The following is a 19147-nucleotide window of genomic DNA, read 5'->3' on the forward strand; positions in this document are numbered from 1 at the left end:
GAATATTCACAAGGACATCTCGATAATTTTGATCGAGAGAAATTGTGAGGAGCTTCGTTGGCATTCTTCGGGTGATACCGTGGTTTTAATTAATTCCTGGTAACTTTTCAATCCACTGGAAGTCTTCAATCATGTCACCCAGCTGAATAAGATATTCTACCTGTTGTAAATCCATACGAAATGAGGCGTTTGTATGAGGCAGTCCAGAAAGTCGTTAAGATCGTTGTCTCGGCAGCCAAGTTATTCAGGATTGAAGATCACTTTTTGGTCTAGATGGAGAGGATTCCCCTGGTGCGATGTCACTGAAAAAGAAAACAGATGAAGAGTGGAATGTCAGGTGTTGGAAGAAAGAAATAAACGGTAAAGTTGACGCGTAAAATGGAGAAAATGGTGATGGAAGGACTCATTGAAGTCCTGGGATCTGGACCTATGAAAGGAGGTCAAGACTAAGTGATTCTGAAGGAGGGATTTGACTTATAAAAAAATGTTGAGTGAGATGAGATGATTGTAGTGATAGTGGGGAGTATGGAACTCGGTGCTTGAGATACAAAAATAAATGTTCAGTAAAAATAACTCAACTTTGGTAATTGTACTGTTTCTCCAGCGGTCGGACCACATTATCTTGACATATGTCATCTGAATGGCGAAGTTGATTGAATATACATCCGCTAGGTGTTAAAGAATGGACGTTAGGTGGGACCAAATTACTAAAATCCGTCTGCTAATTATAATTAACAAAAAAAATTAGTTGAACTAGAATCGTTGTCCTGATGAGGAACTCGAATATTGATGCAACGAAGGCAGGACTTTACTTCGAAAATATCATTTCATTCCGAAAGATACTTCCGGTCATGACTTTAATTGTCTCAATCTCATATCGGTCTCTCTTTTTTACTACAAGACCGAATACGCGCTGTAATTATAGAAATAATAATTGAGTATTTCCAAATTAAATGAGTTTTCTATTCAAATTAACCGCCTCAGACCACTGACCCAATGAGGAATGAGCGTGGCAGACTTTCAAAATATCGATGGTCTCGATCTTCGTCCTTTTTGTAATATTTTACCTGAATAAGATTAACATCGAGACCGAGACCAATTGAACTGAGACCAATTCCCCAATTTGAGACCAAATATGGAAGAATTTCGAAAATTATCGATTGTCACGGGATAAATTGTCTCGAAGTCGTGATGATCGGTATGTGAGACAATCGCAAAAATGTTCACCTTTCGATAAATCTCATCTTTCGATCGTTTTATCCTGGAAGTGAAGTTTCGTCTGGGACTCATAGGCTGTCCTAGTCATAACTGATCACCCAATTATTATAAATTCAACTTTATTCATCGCAGAGCACGTAAAACTCTCATAATTACATGATTCCGTTGCATAAAATTACAACTCTAATAATAACGTCACGGGTAGGTGTTTGTAGCCTTCAGTTGCACTCACATCACCGAAATTTTCATGGATAAATTTCTTAATATTTTCCTCCAATTTGATGGAACCGCATTCATTCGCAAGCACATACAGCTCAGCGGCGTTCTCGATATCGAGTGATTTATAAAGAACCATTTCACACATTGTTATCAAACGCGGCAATTTGTAATCACGAGCAGCTTGCAGTAATCGACTTGCGAATGGGTTCAGTTCAGTGACTTCATCCGTGTAAATAAATTCCAGCATCGCCTTCACCGTATCTGGTTCCATGTTCTCGATGAACACTACACTACTAGAATTTTCCATTAGTTCCTGACCTTCGAACATACCCGCGAACACAGGACTGCGAGCAGCCAGAATAACTTTGTGCGCTGGGAATGTTTCATTCGAAACTATTATCGACACATCAGTCAATTTGGGCTCCTTGAGTAATCGATCAAAATGATCGCTCCATCGACTTTCTTCCAAATGTCGCGCCAGCTCCTCTTCTAGGGGTTCCGTTGACATCGAAGCGTTCAGTATCTTTGATTGTATGACCACTTTACTTGGCATGTCAACTTCGGCACGGATCGTGAATGTGTCGTTGGGCATCGTAATTTCTCGCAATTGCAACCGATCTATCAATTTATCGGTGCCTTGAATAACCGTTTTACCAAACAGGAAAATATCTGTTGTCGTCAATTCGACATCTTCAGCAACTATGAGAGATAGTTTACAGCGAATTCTCATTTTTTCTTTGGTTGCGCGGTAATTACGTTGGATAATGTAAATTCCCACGAAATTCTCAATGTCATAACCGTCAGGATATAATCGTAATACCCATCCTACGTCGTTGTTCCGGTTGTAGAACGCGGGTGATTCCAGGTATTCCCCGAGTTCTTGCGAGAGAAGACTGAAATTTACGAGTGTCCAATCGAATTCAAGGTGCTCCATCTTTATTGCAGTCATGGCGGACTGTTTTTCGGAAATAATTGTGTCCGGTAATGTAATTGAATGATTTAGGGAGACTGTCGACAAAGCCAAAAGGGAGAAAAGTGCACATTTTGGTGATGTCATGTTGCGAAAAGACTGTGTTGCTATCTGAAAATTGTCAATTAATGTTCATCATTAGATTATTGTTTACTTCACAATTGATTAATTAATATCGTATTTGGTAGATTTATTCAACTAGTCTCATGATTGATTAATTAATTTAATTTTTCGATACATTTATTCAACTGGTCTCATGATCGATTAATTAATTTCACAACTGCTACATTTAATTTCTTGATTTTCCATTCGTGTTAATTACACTCATTTATAGGAGATTTTCAAACTATTGCACTGATTTGTGGTACCATAATTTTCATAGTTACTAACCCCTTTACCCACTCACTTTTTGAAGTCCGGTATTTTATCCACATCCAGTTGCTGATCACAGTGCGACTGGTATCTTCTAGAGATTCGATTTCCCAAAGTCAAGACTTCCCCTTTATAATAATTATCTTTACCACCGCTACCAGGGATATTCTCAACTGATTGTGTCTATGAATGACTAAGTGACTCTCGCTTTATAATTGCGCGTACAAGTTGTGTTTATTTCCGATTACGTTCTGACTACAGAATTATGATAAAAGTTTTATCGTATGAACTTTGACTCTGTGTTGGCATGTGAGGACGCGGGAGATGAACATCTCAATTCGTAAAAATATCGATGAAGTCGAGGTACTTTGACACTGATAATAATTGTGTCTTACATTGTAATTGTTATGATTTCTGAGAAGAAACTCTCGGGTCGTTGACCTCACGCTTCTTCCGGGGGCTGCGGAAAATGTATCTGTTAACTATTATCTGATACATAATTGGTCTTCATATGTAATGGATTTATGTATTAGAGGAAGTCAATATCACTTGTCATGAGTTCAATGAAGCGAAAATAGTCCACTAAACACCGGAAAATGCCAGTTAGATATAACAATTGTACTCGTTTGGTCATCACTATTTGAAAAATTTCTAGTCAATTATTTCTGTTCTTTTATAAAGAAATCTTTTCTCATTATTTTAATGAGAAAATTAAGAAATTGGCGATGGAAATCATAAGAATTCCATATCTGTGAACTATAATGAGGTCTGTTTTACTGTCGAAGTGATTTACAACGCAAAGTTGAAATCGATTAACAAAATATTAATTTATTAATTACCATCGGTTCTTTTTTTCATAAAATAAAAATCCCTAAACTATACGAACTATGTCATACAAAATTATCTTCAGGAATCTTCAACCCTTTGGTTCCTATTTTCAATTGTTGATTTCCCATTTTTTTTTCAAGGGCAAATAAATTATCTTTCAATTATAATGAACCTCAGATTTGACGCCTGCACGTTACTTCTTCTGACACATTAACCCCATTCACCAGATCCAGCAAGTGACACATTCTCTCCAGGAAATTCCCAAGTGAACTCATCAAACAGTCGTCTGGCACCGCCAAATGAACCGAGCATTCTGGCCATCTAATTCCCCCATTTCTAGACCATCAGCAGATTCGAAATGGTCATCATCGCCCATCAGTAATCTTCAAAGACTCATTTCCGACCATTTTGTTTCATCCTGCGGTCCCCGCTATTTATCACCCAATCAGTGGAGGACTTGGAGCTAAACCTTCCGCTGGACATTGGCGGCAAGATGTTGGCGGTTTGGCGGGAGATTCCTTCAGCTATTGAATGGGAGGAGTAGCGATGTTTCGAATTGAGATACCATAAAGAAAATTTACCTTTTCTTTCTAGCTGGTTCATGATGAACGACTCCATGAAATCGGGATGTAGCTTCAGTTGAGCTCCAGTCGAAAGGAGGAGGAGCCAAATTCAACTCAGGGACAAGGATCGCGGGGTGACGTACGAGCACGAAGACCACCCCTGGAGATTCAGTCGAAAGGTTTCAGCCGGTTTCATAAAAAAAAAAATTTTATTTATCACTTTGCCTACCTGACGCTGTTCCTTTCTCTAGTGTCGCTGTTTCTTATCTCTCCCTTTTCTCCTCCTTTGTACCAAACTCTGTCTTTTGCAGTCACGAAAATAACTGGAAGTGATTTTTTTTTCCTGTGATTTTAACCAACTATTGCCCAACCACGACGAAATTTATAATGCGTCAGGAGGTGGCTCTGGGGAGCGAGTCATTGTGACATGATTAAATGGTTGATGAGAGTTATGGATATATGAATACATGATTCCAAGTGAGAGACAGAGAGGGAGAGAGAGAGGGAAGAACGTGGGAATTTCCGGGTATTTATGGCAAGGGTCGCGCACAGAGACATCTTAATTATTGTTTCTACCTGTGGCCGTTTCGGTTTTTTCGGGCACGTGAGGATATTTCTTTGTGGTGGAGACGTCTTTATTTTCTGATGTATGAATTTTGATGGGCAGGGGCCTTATCGGGGAGACAAGTCTTGATTTCGAGGAAGGTATAGCCGATTTCTAGAGTGATGCCAATGATTTTTTTTGAGAGTCGTCAACAATTTTCGAAGAGGTGGGATTAAGCGAGAGATAACAATTGTACATGATCAGGCTGGGGGAGGGGGGCTGAGGTAGGTGGGGGGGAAGAAGATTTGATAATGGGGATAGGTTTCTTGGGAAGATAATGGCGCGGGAATGGCAGCTTTCCTGTGTTTGTGGGAAGTTGAAAGTTAAGGTGACATAATTTTATTTTACGGGAATAGGGGAGGTTATGGCTAATTTCGTGCGCCATTACGGAAGAGAAAGTAAATAAGAGATGATAGAGAGGGAAGCTCTCTGTTTCCCATGAAAAATATTGGGAAATACTGGCAATTTTATGGTGATTGATCTGAAGAGAATTTTCGTGACCAAAATACTTCTCAATATTTTTAATTTCATTTGTTATGAGAGAATATTACGTAAGGTTTCCTCTATGTACCATCGAAAGTACTCAATATTGCGTGTTATTTTTTTCCTAACGAAGAATCATTTTTACCGAACGAGAGGCGAAGAATTCCATTTCTAATTTTCTCCATTAGCTTCTGATAAGCGAAAAAAGGACGAAGAAAATTATTTTACGTGAATTTTTTCATTACACAGGAGGATAATATTATAAGGAAATGTGATGTTCTAATTAAATAAATAAAATTTGATTAAAAAAACCTAAGATGAAAAAGACAGACCAAAATATTGTCACGTCCGGGAACTCAGAACAAGAACATTTTCACCAAAAAATCGTAAAATATCTACCCGAGACAGTTATTTTTCCATTGAATTACATTTTACTCTACGATTACTTTTCGTACAGCAAAATGTTCCACAATTTTCAAGGTCATTTCTATCCAACTTTTCTCTCCGCGAACTGATCTTTACGATGACTCCCCAGATTGATAGGGTTGAGGTCGGCGCCTCCATGAAAACCACGAAATGGCGTTTTCCCGTCGTATAGACTCCCGTAACTTCTCTTTATTTACAAGTTTTTCCTTCATTCGATCCCCCTTTCCCATACGCCGGCTAATGGCGATAAATGTCCTGCAAGAGTATAACGGCGAAGGAGGGTGGACGGTTCGCGTACGAGGGGTTGGTCTAGCAACTGCAGTAACTCAAATCCGTCTCAATTTTCCTCGGAAATTTTCTGAAAGGACTCACCATTGACCACCGCCGGTTTATCAACGGGCCATTCCATTATGTCCATGGCTCTTCCGAGCTACTTCAACGGATTAATGTTTCAGCGAACAAGGCAAATGGTGATGAGATTCGTTCGACTGGAAACATGGAACTTTCTCCACGAATTAACACATTCGATTTCACATAAATAATTCATTTGATGTTCATTTCATTATGGAATCATCGAGCTGACGCGACAATGAGAATAATGGTGACATCATTGTGATTTGAATTATTCCAGTCATCATGTTATTTTAACGGAAATATTCATTTGTGCTCACGAGATTGGATGAATAATCGAATTGATCGATAAATAGGAGGACGATTCAACGATTTTTGAATAAAATTCCTTCGAGAGCTTGAACTGATGTATTTTTAGAATAGTCTCGGCCCAATGTTGGCCAACCCTCGGCCCACTGTCGACCAATGTTGGGCTACCCTCGGCCGACTGTCGGCGATGGCTCGGTTTGAACCAGGAGAGCTTCAGATATCGGATTTTGAAGGTTTTCATTGTGAATCGGGTGATTCTCTGGAGAAAATCGACAGGATTTTTTTCTGGGGGAGAACAAATTTTGGTCGGATTATAAGACTCGGGCCGAAATTACGAAGTTATATGGATCAAACATGTCGGCCTGCCGTATCATCATTAGAGATTGTAACGTGCACTAAATTCGGAGTGAGGTGACGGAAAGCACTTCATTAAAATAATCCCTTCAATGACGAATGTGTCATATATTAAAAAAAAATAGTTAACACATACTGATAAAGATGATTCGCAAACAGATTAATATTCATTCTAAGAGGAAGACGTTGGTTGTGCTCTCGTCCACGTTGCTAGGCGAACTGGCTGATCACCACATCCCAATGGTGATCGTCTCCGCCAACCTAGTTGATTGTTTCGACCAAGATTCGGCCAGCATCGTCAGGGTGTCGAATAGCTCTTCCCGATGTTTATAATTCTAGCCCAAGGTCCTCCATACAAGGGCCCCATTGTCCCGGGCACAGAGCATACCTCTCTAACCACGTCCCGAAAGATTTCCTCCCCACAAGATTAAACTTATGAGAGTCACTGTGAAAATGAATAACATATTGTTCGTAATATCAATTGGGGAAATTATCGTAAAAAATTCGACAATTATAAAAATCCGGAAATGTCTTATTGCCAGTGCATGATATGTGTGGACAAATATTAACCGTCTGTCCATAGCTCTATTTAGTCCATGGCAGTATTTTATAGTTTTTCTTAGAACAGTGCCGGAATTTTTGGAATAGTTTTAATGAACAGAAACAGGGAAGGAAAAGAAAGAAATGAGAGAACAAGGGCCTTTTTAGGGAATGGGTCCAGAGTGTGAAAACTTTGGTCACTCAGCTAAGGGTTAGTTCCTGTGGAGACATCATAGGAGAAAGATATAGCTTCTGCGTGCGATAATAAAGAATTAAAGTGTATAGCCAACTCGTTAGATATTATTTAGTAAATCCCTGTCCATAATCCAATATGTCTGAATAACAAATTTACTACCAAAGCTTAAATGATACTTAAAAATGGCTAAAGCTTAAGCCCAGTATTTAGACACCCGTAGGCGTAAAAACCGCAAAATTATTGAAATTATTTTTAGTAAAAAAAAAATTTTCTTGAACTCTCATCAACTTCTAGAATAAAAAATCCCTCGAAAGTGTCCAGAGATAAGTGTTTAGCCAGAGGCGCGAAGAAAATGGCCTTGGAACGAGAAGAACGAGATTGCGGATGGCGACTTAAATGATGGTTCGAAGGTGGCTAAAATTGAGAGTGCGAGGGGTTCAAGTTGGCTTTGGATAACGCCTCCGGAAAAGCCTCGGTGAGTGAGACAAGGAGATCCTCAAGTTTTTCTTTTCCCTCGATCTCCAGACGCTTGAAAAATCTCATCCACCCTCGCTCTCTCTCTCTCTCCCTCTCTATCCCAAGACCCTTGGCTTATCTCCCCACTAAATCCAGCGATTTTAATACGCATTCTCTCGGCAATTTCCGAGCTACACATTTCCAACTCAGGAGCAGCAGGAAAAAAAAAGAGAGCACCCTATACTCAGTACCTCATATTATTCCTCTCTCTCTCTCTCTCTTTTCTTCTTTCTGTACTTTGCTGTAGTAGCCTGCGACCCTCTTTTTGAACCAAGTTTATTTTTACGACGTCATTCGAAGCAATTTCTGATTTTCCTTAATTCATTATGCCCCCGGTTATACCGTGGCTGCAGCGCATAATGGCTCTTTGTGTAATAGCCAAACATTTTTCATCTTACATACTTTGTTCTTTCACCCAGGTACTGTAAATCGCAAACGTGATATTCATTCCTTCACAATTTTCTCGGTATTCTCAGTTTTTCCTTCTTTAATAGGAAAATTCAGTAGCGAAGTGGTAAAACAAGATACGTCACTTCTGACTATTGACCAGTTTTTGATGAATATCTCAAAATCTAGGAACGATAGCAAAATTTATATCGAAACCTTTTTTGTGGGGAAAATGAAGAGCTACAATACATGTTATGATAATAATAACGCTATCTGTCTTACATTCGGAGATATTTCACAAAATAAACTCATAGATAAGTCGATTTATTTCGATCTACCACTTCACTATTAAATTTATTGCTGCTGAAATGGTTATTCAAGTATTTAGTTGACATCAAATATAATAATCGCAGTCAAGTCAAAATTGACCGTATCATTCCATAAACATGACGTAATTGTACGGATGGAATAACTGACAGAAAAAATTTATCAATTTTTATTGAATGGAGATAAAATTTCATGCCTAATCGGTAATATTTTGTTTTATCATTAATCCACTCATGTTTATGCATAAAAATGGATTCCAGTAACAGAAGTACAATAATCTATCAATGAGTATCTCCATTCCGGGTCCCACAATTGGATATTCTATGGGCCACAGTCGGCTCGTCTCCGAGTCGTTGGCTGCACTTTTATGTCCTCGTAAAAGCGTCGTAACAATTAATAAGTATCTCGTAAAAGCGATTGCTGTTGACACCTCTTTGAATGACAGGGGCGTACGAACGAGAGTGGCTTTGAGGGAAAAGTGGGGGATCATTCAGTGGTGTGGGTTTGAGCTCTCGCAGACTGTGAAAGAGGCACGTAAATGTACGCGTTGAGTCGTAAGGTGCCTTCCGAGCAATTGATCATAAATCAAGTTTACGTTTGTGGCCGTTACTTTTAATCGGGCAGTTATGGGTCTCTTCACGATCATGTTTTGCTTCTATGTTTCATTTGTTTTTGACATTTCGGTGGCTTTTTTTTCAAGTTTATTACTGTTGATGCTGTGACAATCGTAAACTGTAACTACTGTTGATCGAAGTTTTGTTTACGTTTTCAGGGCGGGAGTGGAGGCACGCGTTTGCATGTGTTGATCGAGGGGATAAATAGTCTCGAAGGTTGAACGATGTGGGGTTTGAAGGTTACGAGAGTCAGACATGACGGGGTGAAATGTGAGGAAAAAAGGTTACCCTTGAAAGTCACGAAGGTCAACTTTGTTTTCTTTTCAAATCCTTTGCAACCGCGACAGGAAACTAGATGTGAAGATCATAAATCAGGTTTGGGTCCAATCTGATTCATACTGACGGAAGCTCAATAATGTCCGAACAACAATTCTTTATTGCATCAGCCCAAGTTAATTTTCCAAGGGCGTGTTCTACTTCCCAGAGATCCACAAGAGTGCGCCGTCGGTCCTGTAAAATAATATAACAGTGCCTCGTCTGGCAAAGTACCTTGGTCTCCTCCACTCTGTTTAATTGTCCGTGCTCTCCCCTGAAATAGATTCAACCGAAGGAGGCAGTTACATAGTGCCGAAACAAATACAATTTCTGTTGGCTATTTGTGCACGTTGTTCGTGAGAGAGAGAGAAAGAGCCCAGTGTCTAGATAATATTACGCTGTATGCGAAGTATATGCGAGAATGTTGCTATAACGATACGGTGTGCGGGACTAGAGTGGGTATATGTTCGCCGCAGAGTCGCGGTTGGGTCTGCGTCGTTGACTTAATTAAGTTACACACCGTCCGCGTCGTTCGGTACGTATTAATGTCACACGAAAGAGGGTGGGCATTAATTGGGCACCAATGCCACCCAGAGGAGTCACTGGATTCATAACAATGGATTCTGTCCAACATGGTTTCATCATCAGTAGTAAATTCCAAGTTTTTTTGAAGTTTGATGACGATAGATCAATGGAAATTAGGAACTCTAATGTCTTGAACATCATGCTGTCTAATCGATCTATTTGTTGTTTAATACATTTATCTGGAGAATAGTGATGACGGAAGAACTGTTCTCGTCGTCAGGTAATATTGGAATATTAGAAAAGATGTGAATAAACTGGAGCATTTGGGTGCGGAATGAGAAAGAGACAATGACAATGATTTTTTAATGGTTAATGTCCTTTCAGAACTTAATGTTACTCCGCCTAATCGTCTTGATACACCTAGTACCGTCTCAACGTGTAATTCTATCGCCGCGTGATGTGTTGGGGCGTAATGTTGACTTGAAGCCTCATGACGCGTTGGCGCGTAATGTTGCCTCGAAGCGTCATGCCGCGTAATATCTGCTCCACATATTGAGTTGTATCCTTGTCCACCATTAACTATATATTCAACGTCACTGCAACGGCGGATCTTGGTCCAACGTTCTCTATCTGTGGCTGAAATACGTGGATGCGTACGCGGAAATCAGAAACGACGACGACGATGAGTGAATGAATGAATGAGATCAACCAGCTCTCGTTGTCAGTAATCTTCTCCGGGTACCCCTGGCCCGGTTGGAGATATGAATGAAAATTAGAGTTTTCTCTCTTCTTCTTCTTCTCCTATATTTCATTTAATCCCAAATACCCGTATCAGCCTTTCACATACTGGGTGTCGGCTGACACCATGACCACCGCTTCGAGGTTCCCCGCGGGAGCCATGCCTGTGTCAGTCACTCGTGGCTCGACTCGGTTATAGTTGCTAAGTGTCCTTCGGTGATCTGGACTAGACGACAGTATGGATTTTTCCCAACCCCCCCATGGCAGTAGGTAATGGCCTAAATGTTTGATTTCATGTAAGTAGAGTAGATCAATAGGCCATGCGAGGTTTCCGAAAACCATAACCTGGCAAGGTTGTTTTCATATAACGCATTGAGCTTTCTCGATCTCCTTGGCCAAAAGAAACGGCACAGGATCAACGCGTTATGACGCGTAATGTCCGCTGTACCTATTGAGTTGTATCACTGTATATTAAACATCCCTTCGACGGCGGATGTTGGTTCCGCATTCTCTCTTTGTTTGGCCAATAGGAACGAGACAGGATTAACTTTCTCTTTCTCTCTGAAAGCACTACGAATGTGCCAAATTCAATTCTCTTAATTACGAATCATTTTCCCCGCCATTACTTGCACATCCTTAAACAAATTCACTCCTCTCAATTTATGTAACTGGCCCGGAGATCTATCTCCCCGAGAAATGAATGATCTCAGCCAACATTCTCTTAGTCCCTTCAAGAAACTCCAGAAATCCGCTCCGCAACGCAATTATCCAAATTTATTGTAGATTAATTAATTACGCTATCCTCCCCTTTACAGACCGAAGGAACGTCGACATATTCCAAGATAAATGGGGTGCGTATAGGTGTCTGGCTCTTGCAGGACAACTATATACGGTAGCAAGGGGTAACGAGACCAGAAGGGACTTCGGGAATATCCGTGGGTGGCGCTAAGCCAGCTTCCTCAGGGGCTAAGGGTTGTCGACGTCGTCGGGCCAGGAGGGTAGGACAGCATGGCGCAATGCAATAGCCTTTACGACTTGGCCATAGTATCGAACGATCTATCTAGCCATTAAGATAGTCTCGGAACGATTCGGTAACCTTTGGGTTCGTGAAAACGATACGATATTGAGTGTATGCTGAGCGGCCCGGTGACCGCGCGGTTTCGTGAACGTTTGCGTTCTTTTTTTTTTCTCACCCTCGCCTCACTCACCCCCTTTTCCGGCCCCATTCCCCTGGTCTATTTCTTCATGCATACAGGTCGAACCAATACGGTTGGTGGTACTATCAAAATACACCATTCCCCAACATTATCCGGACACCTTATCATGCGGAAGACTTTCGATGAATTTTTCCTTCGGGACGCCGACGCAGGGGTTGCGTTCGGATGGGTAAGGAGCCCCCGGAGGGCAAGTGTCAGATTACGAGGGTTTTTTAACTAGATGAGGACTGGGGTCCACGGGCCTGGGTAAATATTGAGGGAGGGACGTGGATGCCGGCCATTTCTTTTGACAAGGCAAACATCGTCTTCACTGTAATTGCTCTATTTTGGGGGTTCATCGTGGTCGATTAGGGATACTAATGAGGCTAATGAGATCGTATGAAATCATCAGCGATGAGATTATCAATTTTAAAAAAGATAAAAACTTTGGTAAGTTCATCGATTACGTGCAATGTTCAAATTGTGTGATTGAATTGATAAAGTGGATGCAGTCATAATCCGAGAATTTACGATACGATTATTTGAGATTTTTTTGTACAGACGGTGGCTATTGCATTCTAAATGACCTTGAAGTCGATATAATTCCTCGGTATAAGTTGAAATGTCCGGCCATGAATAGTTTCCAACCTCTCGAGGTTATTACAAAAACATTGTTCAATCCTCACTCACCCCTTTGTCGTGAGTTCCCCGAAAGTTTTCCGAAAAACGTTGCAACCAATGACCAAACTTCATTTCATATTCCCCCTCGCTGTATTTCTCTCCGGGCTGATTATTACGTTCAATTCCAGTGAGTGCTAATAACGTGATGGCGGACAGGAAAGCTGCTCTCCGGAAGTCTTTTGGATACATAACGATGTCTGGAGCAATAGTCCTTGAACCCTTTCGTGATTCGTCGACATCTCAATACGCCTTGCGTTTGCTTGAATTTAGAGATTAAAGTTCTTTCTGGCTTCCAGATGGCCGCGAAAGCCTCAAAGCTAAGATTAAAGTTCTTTTCCACAGAAAGTTTAGATAATAATTACGGAACGCTCCAAAGAATAATCCGCAGTGATTTCGTACAGTTCCCCTCCACGAGATGTCGCTCCGGAATTACGCAGGAAATACGTCACTTTTAGTTAATATTTCTCTTCGTGTAAAAGATGAATATTGCAAAGACTTGGCCAACTTTAAAATCTTTGAGATTGCAATAAACACATTCGAACTACATTAGGCCGCGTTCATTTACTGCGCACCCCCCAAATTTGACACGCAGTCCCTTGTTCTATAACCATCGCTCACATGCAAACGCAGCTGAAATATAAAATGCAATAAGAGATTGTCGGTAGAACGGATATTGCGGTGGTAACTCTGATGAGCCATAGAAGGGGGATGAAGATAGTTTCACCAGTCTGGAGGCGCCAGAAGTTGCTGAGGAGGGAGAGACCGGGTTGGTATGCATATATATATCCGGTGGGAAGTTCGGTGAGCGTTCCGTCCCCTGTCTATGCGCTTTTACAGAAATACGGGGATGGGACTTGCGCGGCGAAGTGCGACCCCTAGCGGAAAAGCCGTGTATTTTCTGGAAAAGGCGGAAGGGGGATGGGAACAGGTTCCGACGAGCCCAGGGGATGGTTGCGAACGGAATGGAATGGAGTCGAGAGTGCCGTAGGGTGAGTGGAGCAATGCGATGGGGCAAGGGAGGGGGTGAGGTTGGGGGAGACCGGAGATTGATAACGCAATTCCAAGACTGCCATTACCCCCGACTACGCTCTGGCGTCTCGCTCCGGTACTCCTATCTTTTCCCTTCCCTTTTTGCTCCTTTTTCCCTCCTTTCTTGCATTTTTCTTTCACTTTTTTTTCACTCCGTTGTTCTTCTCGCTCAGAGGGACGGACTCTTTCCATCCGACAAGGGACACCGAGTTTCAGAAATGTTGAGTCTATAAATGCCAGACTACTTCTTGCCGAGTATGAGTGGAAAAATAGTAGAGATGCTGTATGATGTAGTTGGGGTAGGAGTTGGGGGTAGGTGGGTAATGAGAGAAATGGAGTTAGTGATGAGGGTCCTTATAATTAAGAGGTGGTTTAGGTTTACGAGCGTCACTTATTCCTACTTTTTGCGGAGAGAGTGGTTTTGATGCGTTTGTGTAGTTCGATTTGACGGTTAATGCTGGGAGCAGGAGTGACGGATAATGTTCGGGTATGAGGTGATGACGGCATGTCTGGTCTGTTCGATTTTGAAGATAGACGTCATCATTGTGACAACATGAAATGTCGAGAAGATATTCAGTCTTGTCAATATGGAGTTGATGTCATTTTAACGTTCAATGTTAACGACATTAAACGTGAAGATTGTAGATAATATCTGCAACATGCGTTTGATGTTGTTTTAACATTAAACACACGTTCGATACCATGTCGACATAAGGGGCAAGATAATATTGAGCGTCATAACGACATTGGATACTATTCCGTTCAATGTCGGGGCCACATTAAACGCCACGCCAGCATAAAATGCGGAGAGAAAAAAATTGTTCTGAAGATGTTGACTTCATTTACGCATTCGACCGCAAACGCAACAACGTTATTGTTTTCCAGGAATGTTCATTGGAATTTACTGTCATTGTTGCACATGATCTTGAAGTAGAGATCTACTAACGGAGGATGTTGACTCCTGTCGCGATTGTTTGGAAACTCAAGGTCAAAGCAATTCGTGCAGCACAGAGAAAAAGAAACAACAGAATCCGAAGAATACGTTGTCTATTAAGTGATAACTCAACAACATCAAAAATTGTCCATTAAGAACTGATAATTCATCCGTCGACATTTTGCGTTTTCGCTTCATTTGCCAAACGCCGAGTGGCAAAGTTCGTCCCGGGGAAAAAAACCAGAAGAAGTAAACCAGAAAAACGGGGTTTGGCGATGCAGTGCATCAGTGATAGTCTCCTGTAGTGGTATTAGTAACGATGGTTTTTCGGGTGGTGGTGGTGGAGAGGCGAGGAGCTTCGCGAAAAAATACGATTATAACGATAATTGTATGTGCGGAGTGCACGGTATATATCTTGTTTATTCGTTGCCAGCGCCACTAGCTATGTACACCTAGACGACGTAGAGGGTGGGCTATATACATACATTCACTGCGCCATAGTAAAAAAGGGTGCTTCGACGGTGGGGTGGGATGAAGGTAGTGGGGGGTGAGTTTTTTGCGGAAACCGTTGACTCCCGGGGAACGCAAATTTTCTCGTGGGTACACTCAAACCCCTCCCTCTTCTTCCCCTCCGCCCACTCTCTCAGTTGGTCTCTCCGTCTCTCTCTTTCCCTTGTATCTAGCGAAAATAGCGGAGTATAGCTCTCCAGCTTTGTGTATTCTTCTGAGCCCCCGTCCTTTCCGTTTATTGCAACTGCAATTGATGGGATCGCATTTCGCCGATGTTCGCTTCGTTTGCTGAAATGTCGAGTGTATTTTACCCATTCACCCTCGGGAGAATGTGAATACTGTATATTTCGAGCTATACTTTTTAGGTAGTTGGTAATTGCGGGGGAAAATCTGTACGGAACATGCAATTAACAGTTTTCGATATTGGTGGGGGATGTGGGTAGGACATTGAATGTTGAATGAGTGGATGAGGAAATTTCGGGGGATGTGAAATGTTAAGATGATAAATGTGGGGTTGATAGACTGGTAGAAGACTTCGGGTGATATTAAGATCAGGTTCGGCAACTGATGTTAACTGATGTTAATAGTTACCAAATGAGTTAACTCAGGGGTGGTGCGTTCATTACAATAAATCAGTCGGTGACAGTTACTCACCAGTTAGTTGCCGTGAAAAATGAGATGGTTTTTTTATTATTAATGGGGAATAAATAATCAATTTCGGGTTGCGAGGGAGGTTTTAACAATCGCTGAATGAAAAATGACAACAGAACGGAGAAAAACGTAATTTAATGGAAAAGTTCATCCGGTTTTAGAATGAAATGACATTTTGAGAGGTTGAATGCGGGAAGTCTAATCGATTGAAATTTTTCAACTTTTTTCGTACTAAATCAGAGAAGAAGTGAGTGAAATAAAAATTACTAATAAATTGAGTATTGTTGATATTGAGTACAGCTATTTTTTTAACATTTTTATTGCCTCTCATCTCGTCGAAAAAAAAATGGAAAACAGTTAATTAAAAGAAATTAGAAAAAAATATTCAACTAAATTTATTCGATAACATCAACCAAATTCTTCTATCAGTGTAGACACGTCATATAAACCCACTCTACCCACAATTTTTCAACCCTCTCTCCCTATTAACCACATCTCATAACAAAAACATTCACAGAGTAGTTCAATTCAATCCACCAAATGATTTTCCACCGTTAAAAATGATTGATAATGACACTCATGGGGCATCGACAGGTTTCTCCATTGAGTGACTATAGACTCGATAATTCCATCGGTCGTACCGTATCCATGCAGTATCGACAGATTCTATCGAATATTGGAAAGGCATGGTGAAGAGTCTAAAAGATAATCCGGGAATTGCTCGTAGAGAGCATTCCGCAAAGTCATCTCTAGATTCGTCGGAGATTCTGGCTCTTTCACCTATACGACGTCGTTTCGAGCACTGTCTACCCAAGTCGTATTCGGGGTAGAAAACCGAGCACAATGACGCTTTTTATTGTCCCTCATGAATAGCGAATGCTTTCGTGTGGCGCGAACTTTTCTTATATACCAAAGATTTGTTGTTGCTGTGAATGCTCAAGCGTACGAATGTTTTAAAACAAGTGGGAGGTTTTCTTGCGCTCTGTATGGGTTGGAAAAAGGACGGAAAATGTTTTGGGGGGAGGAAAAATGAGGGGGGGAGGGCAACGAGAGGGTGAGAGATGCCGACGGTAAGAGTCCGTCGGGAGAAACGGCTGCATCGCATTGGGAAGATAGGAAAGTGTTAATCCTGGATAGGCAACTTTGCCGCCTCTGGAGAACTTTCCGCGCTTATGCCAGAGAGGATTTCCAACCAATAAATTTGGAGCTTTGTATAAGCTTTCCACGCTTGAGTTTAAATCCCGGGGACTGGGTTTACGCCTCACATTTTTGCATGTGTATGTGGTCTGTGTGTGCATACACATTTTGACACTCGTTATATTCACGACTGGGAAATCCTTTGAAATCGGAAAATTGTGGGAGGGGTTTTGAGGGAATTTGGAGATTGTTTATTGATTTTGAGGTATCAGTTTTATCTACGGTGAGAGAAAAATATCGGAAATTTTATGAAATGTATCTTATTGGATGGTAATTGGTGGTTTTGTATCAAAATAGAATTTCATTGTTTCATCGTTTTAATTCTTCATTTTCATAGTGGGTTTTCAATAGAGCATAGATAATGAAATATTCCGGTGAAAAAGGGTCATTATTTAATTAAAAATATTTCATTGCATGCGGGTCCATTGATATCGTCTACAAAGAGTTTTCAGATTAACGAACGGCGGTACATTCGAATTACTATTGAAATTTGATGAAATATTCAGGACATACGAACTTATATTTGATAGATTCGAACCCTCATTTGATCGACGCATGAGGTTCACATTTGGAGCCCTCAGAATCAACGATTGAAGCGTACAGTGCTGAAATATTTCATTATATCAATGAATTATTTCGTTGGCACTGGTGAACTAGATTGTATGGTTGAGCCCAAAAATTGTCGTTCACTTTTGCAAAATTTTTCTCTCAGATATACATTGAAATATGTGTCAATTGATTGCATTTTTAGATTAACTGAGACTCAAGTGATTCAAGGATTTTTTTTCCGCTGACTTTTTTAAAAAATTGAAGAACAATCCAACAATATTTTCTGGGCGCTACATAAGTTCTCCACCGGGGAATTTTTTTCTGCAAAACACGTGAGCAAATTTTGGAAAAAACCCGACAAATCTGATGAAAATCCATCTAGCATGTCTTCTTTAAATAACGTGGGGTTGACATTCCAATATTATATCGAAGAAAAAACCTTATAAATTATCATTATAACTCTTTGTTCCCATTCTCATTATCATAATTTTCACAAGTCTCATTTATCAGAGTGACTGGGAAGTTTTCGAGTTCTTGAAATGGCACTTGAGAGAACGTCCCACGAGCTTTCTTGTCTTGAAATCCGCTTTTCTCTCCCCTTTCGGTATCACGAGATTAGAGAGTTTCTATACTCAGTCACGTGCCTTGCACCCTCTCCTGATGTTGAAAAGGCCACGGACGCCATCTCCGTGGAAATGTTTTATTGTTACGCAAATCGTTGATATCAAGTGTGAGTTATCAGCACTCCATGGTTCCGAGAATTGAAAAAAAAGCGCGTTAAAGTACTTCCACCCCTTTCATATAAAGTACAAATAATTATTACGTTAATTTCTTTATCATGTTATTAATTTTTAAAAATGTATTACAAATTAGTTAATTCATATTCTAACATTTTCCTAAGTATTTTGATAATTCATAATTTGTCATTCATGTTTGGGATAATTTTTCGTTGATATTTGCCTTTCGCTTCGGTCATTTTTTTCAGTATTCCTCTTTGTACATTCAAAAAATGGAAAACAAGAGGAAATTCGACGATGAAGTGAATTCCCCAGAGTCTATAAACCATCGGTTTCCATCTACGCTATTCTTCCGCTCATAACCTCCGATAAAAATGCGCGTTTCGCATTTTAGAGCCAGACCCCGTCGAATTAGAAAGATCGTCTGGGGAGTCATAGACCTAAAGACCACGAGAATTTTTTCTCATCCTCCAGTGGATGGAGACTATCATCCCATGAGTTTTTTCTCCATATTCCAGTGAGCAACATTCCATGCAGCAGATTCCACATGAATCAAACCAAATCAAATCAAATATTAAGACACCGAGAGAAACGTTAAACCGAAATTCTAATTAATTACATCACAAAACAAATTCAAATAACTTTTCATCGGGAGAAATTACTCCGACCGCAATATTTTGAATCTTTCGCCAAGTTTCTCATGACTTTTATCTCCTACTTCATCCCCATTTATGACACTGACAAATATTCTGGCTACACTGGCCATGAATGATAAACAATCCCCCGAATTAATGCAATTCTGTCGGTG

The 19147-nt window shown here is 40.6% G+C and overlaps 1 protein-coding gene across 1 annotated transcript; it reads right to left on the reverse strand.

Annotated features, from left to right (window-relative positions):
• Positions 1-949: 949 nt before the first annotated feature.
• Positions 950-1765, reverse strand: LOC135172994 (uncharacterized). Its single transcript, XM_064139568.1, has 3 exons — positions 1398-1765; positions 1097-1261; positions 950-1049 (listed from the first exon to the last, which is right to left on the reverse strand). Exons 1-3 carry the CDS (start codon positions 1763-1765, stop codon positions 950-952), a joined length of 633 nt encoding a protein of 210 aa, XP_063995638.1.
• Between the last annotated feature and the right edge of the window lie 17382 nt (positions 1766-19147).

Source organism: Diachasmimorpha longicaudata, chromosome 2, assembly GCF_034640455.1.
Source record: "Diachasmimorpha longicaudata isolate KC_UGA_2023 chromosome 2, iyDiaLong2, whole genome shotgun sequence".
NCBI lineage: Eukaryota > Metazoa > Arthropoda > Insecta > Hymenoptera > Braconidae > Diachasmimorpha > Diachasmimorpha longicaudata.

What these genes read in the sequence shown, in the direction of transcription:
- LOC135172994 (XM_064139568.1), bottom strand. Translation starts at nt 1,765, where the DNA reads ATGTTCGAAGGTCAGGAACTAATGGAAAATTCTAGTAGTGTAGTGTTC. An exon ending in GTGACGTTATTATTAGAGTT is followed by an intron (nt 1,262 to 1,397) that starts GTAATTTTATGC and finishes CTTCACTTCCAG; the next exon opens with GATAAAACGATCGAAAGATG. An exon ending in AATTGGTCTCAGTTCAATTG is followed by an intron (nt 1,050 to 1,096) that starts GTCTCGGTCTCG and finishes TATTACAAAAAG; the next exon opens with GACGAAGATCGAGACCATCG.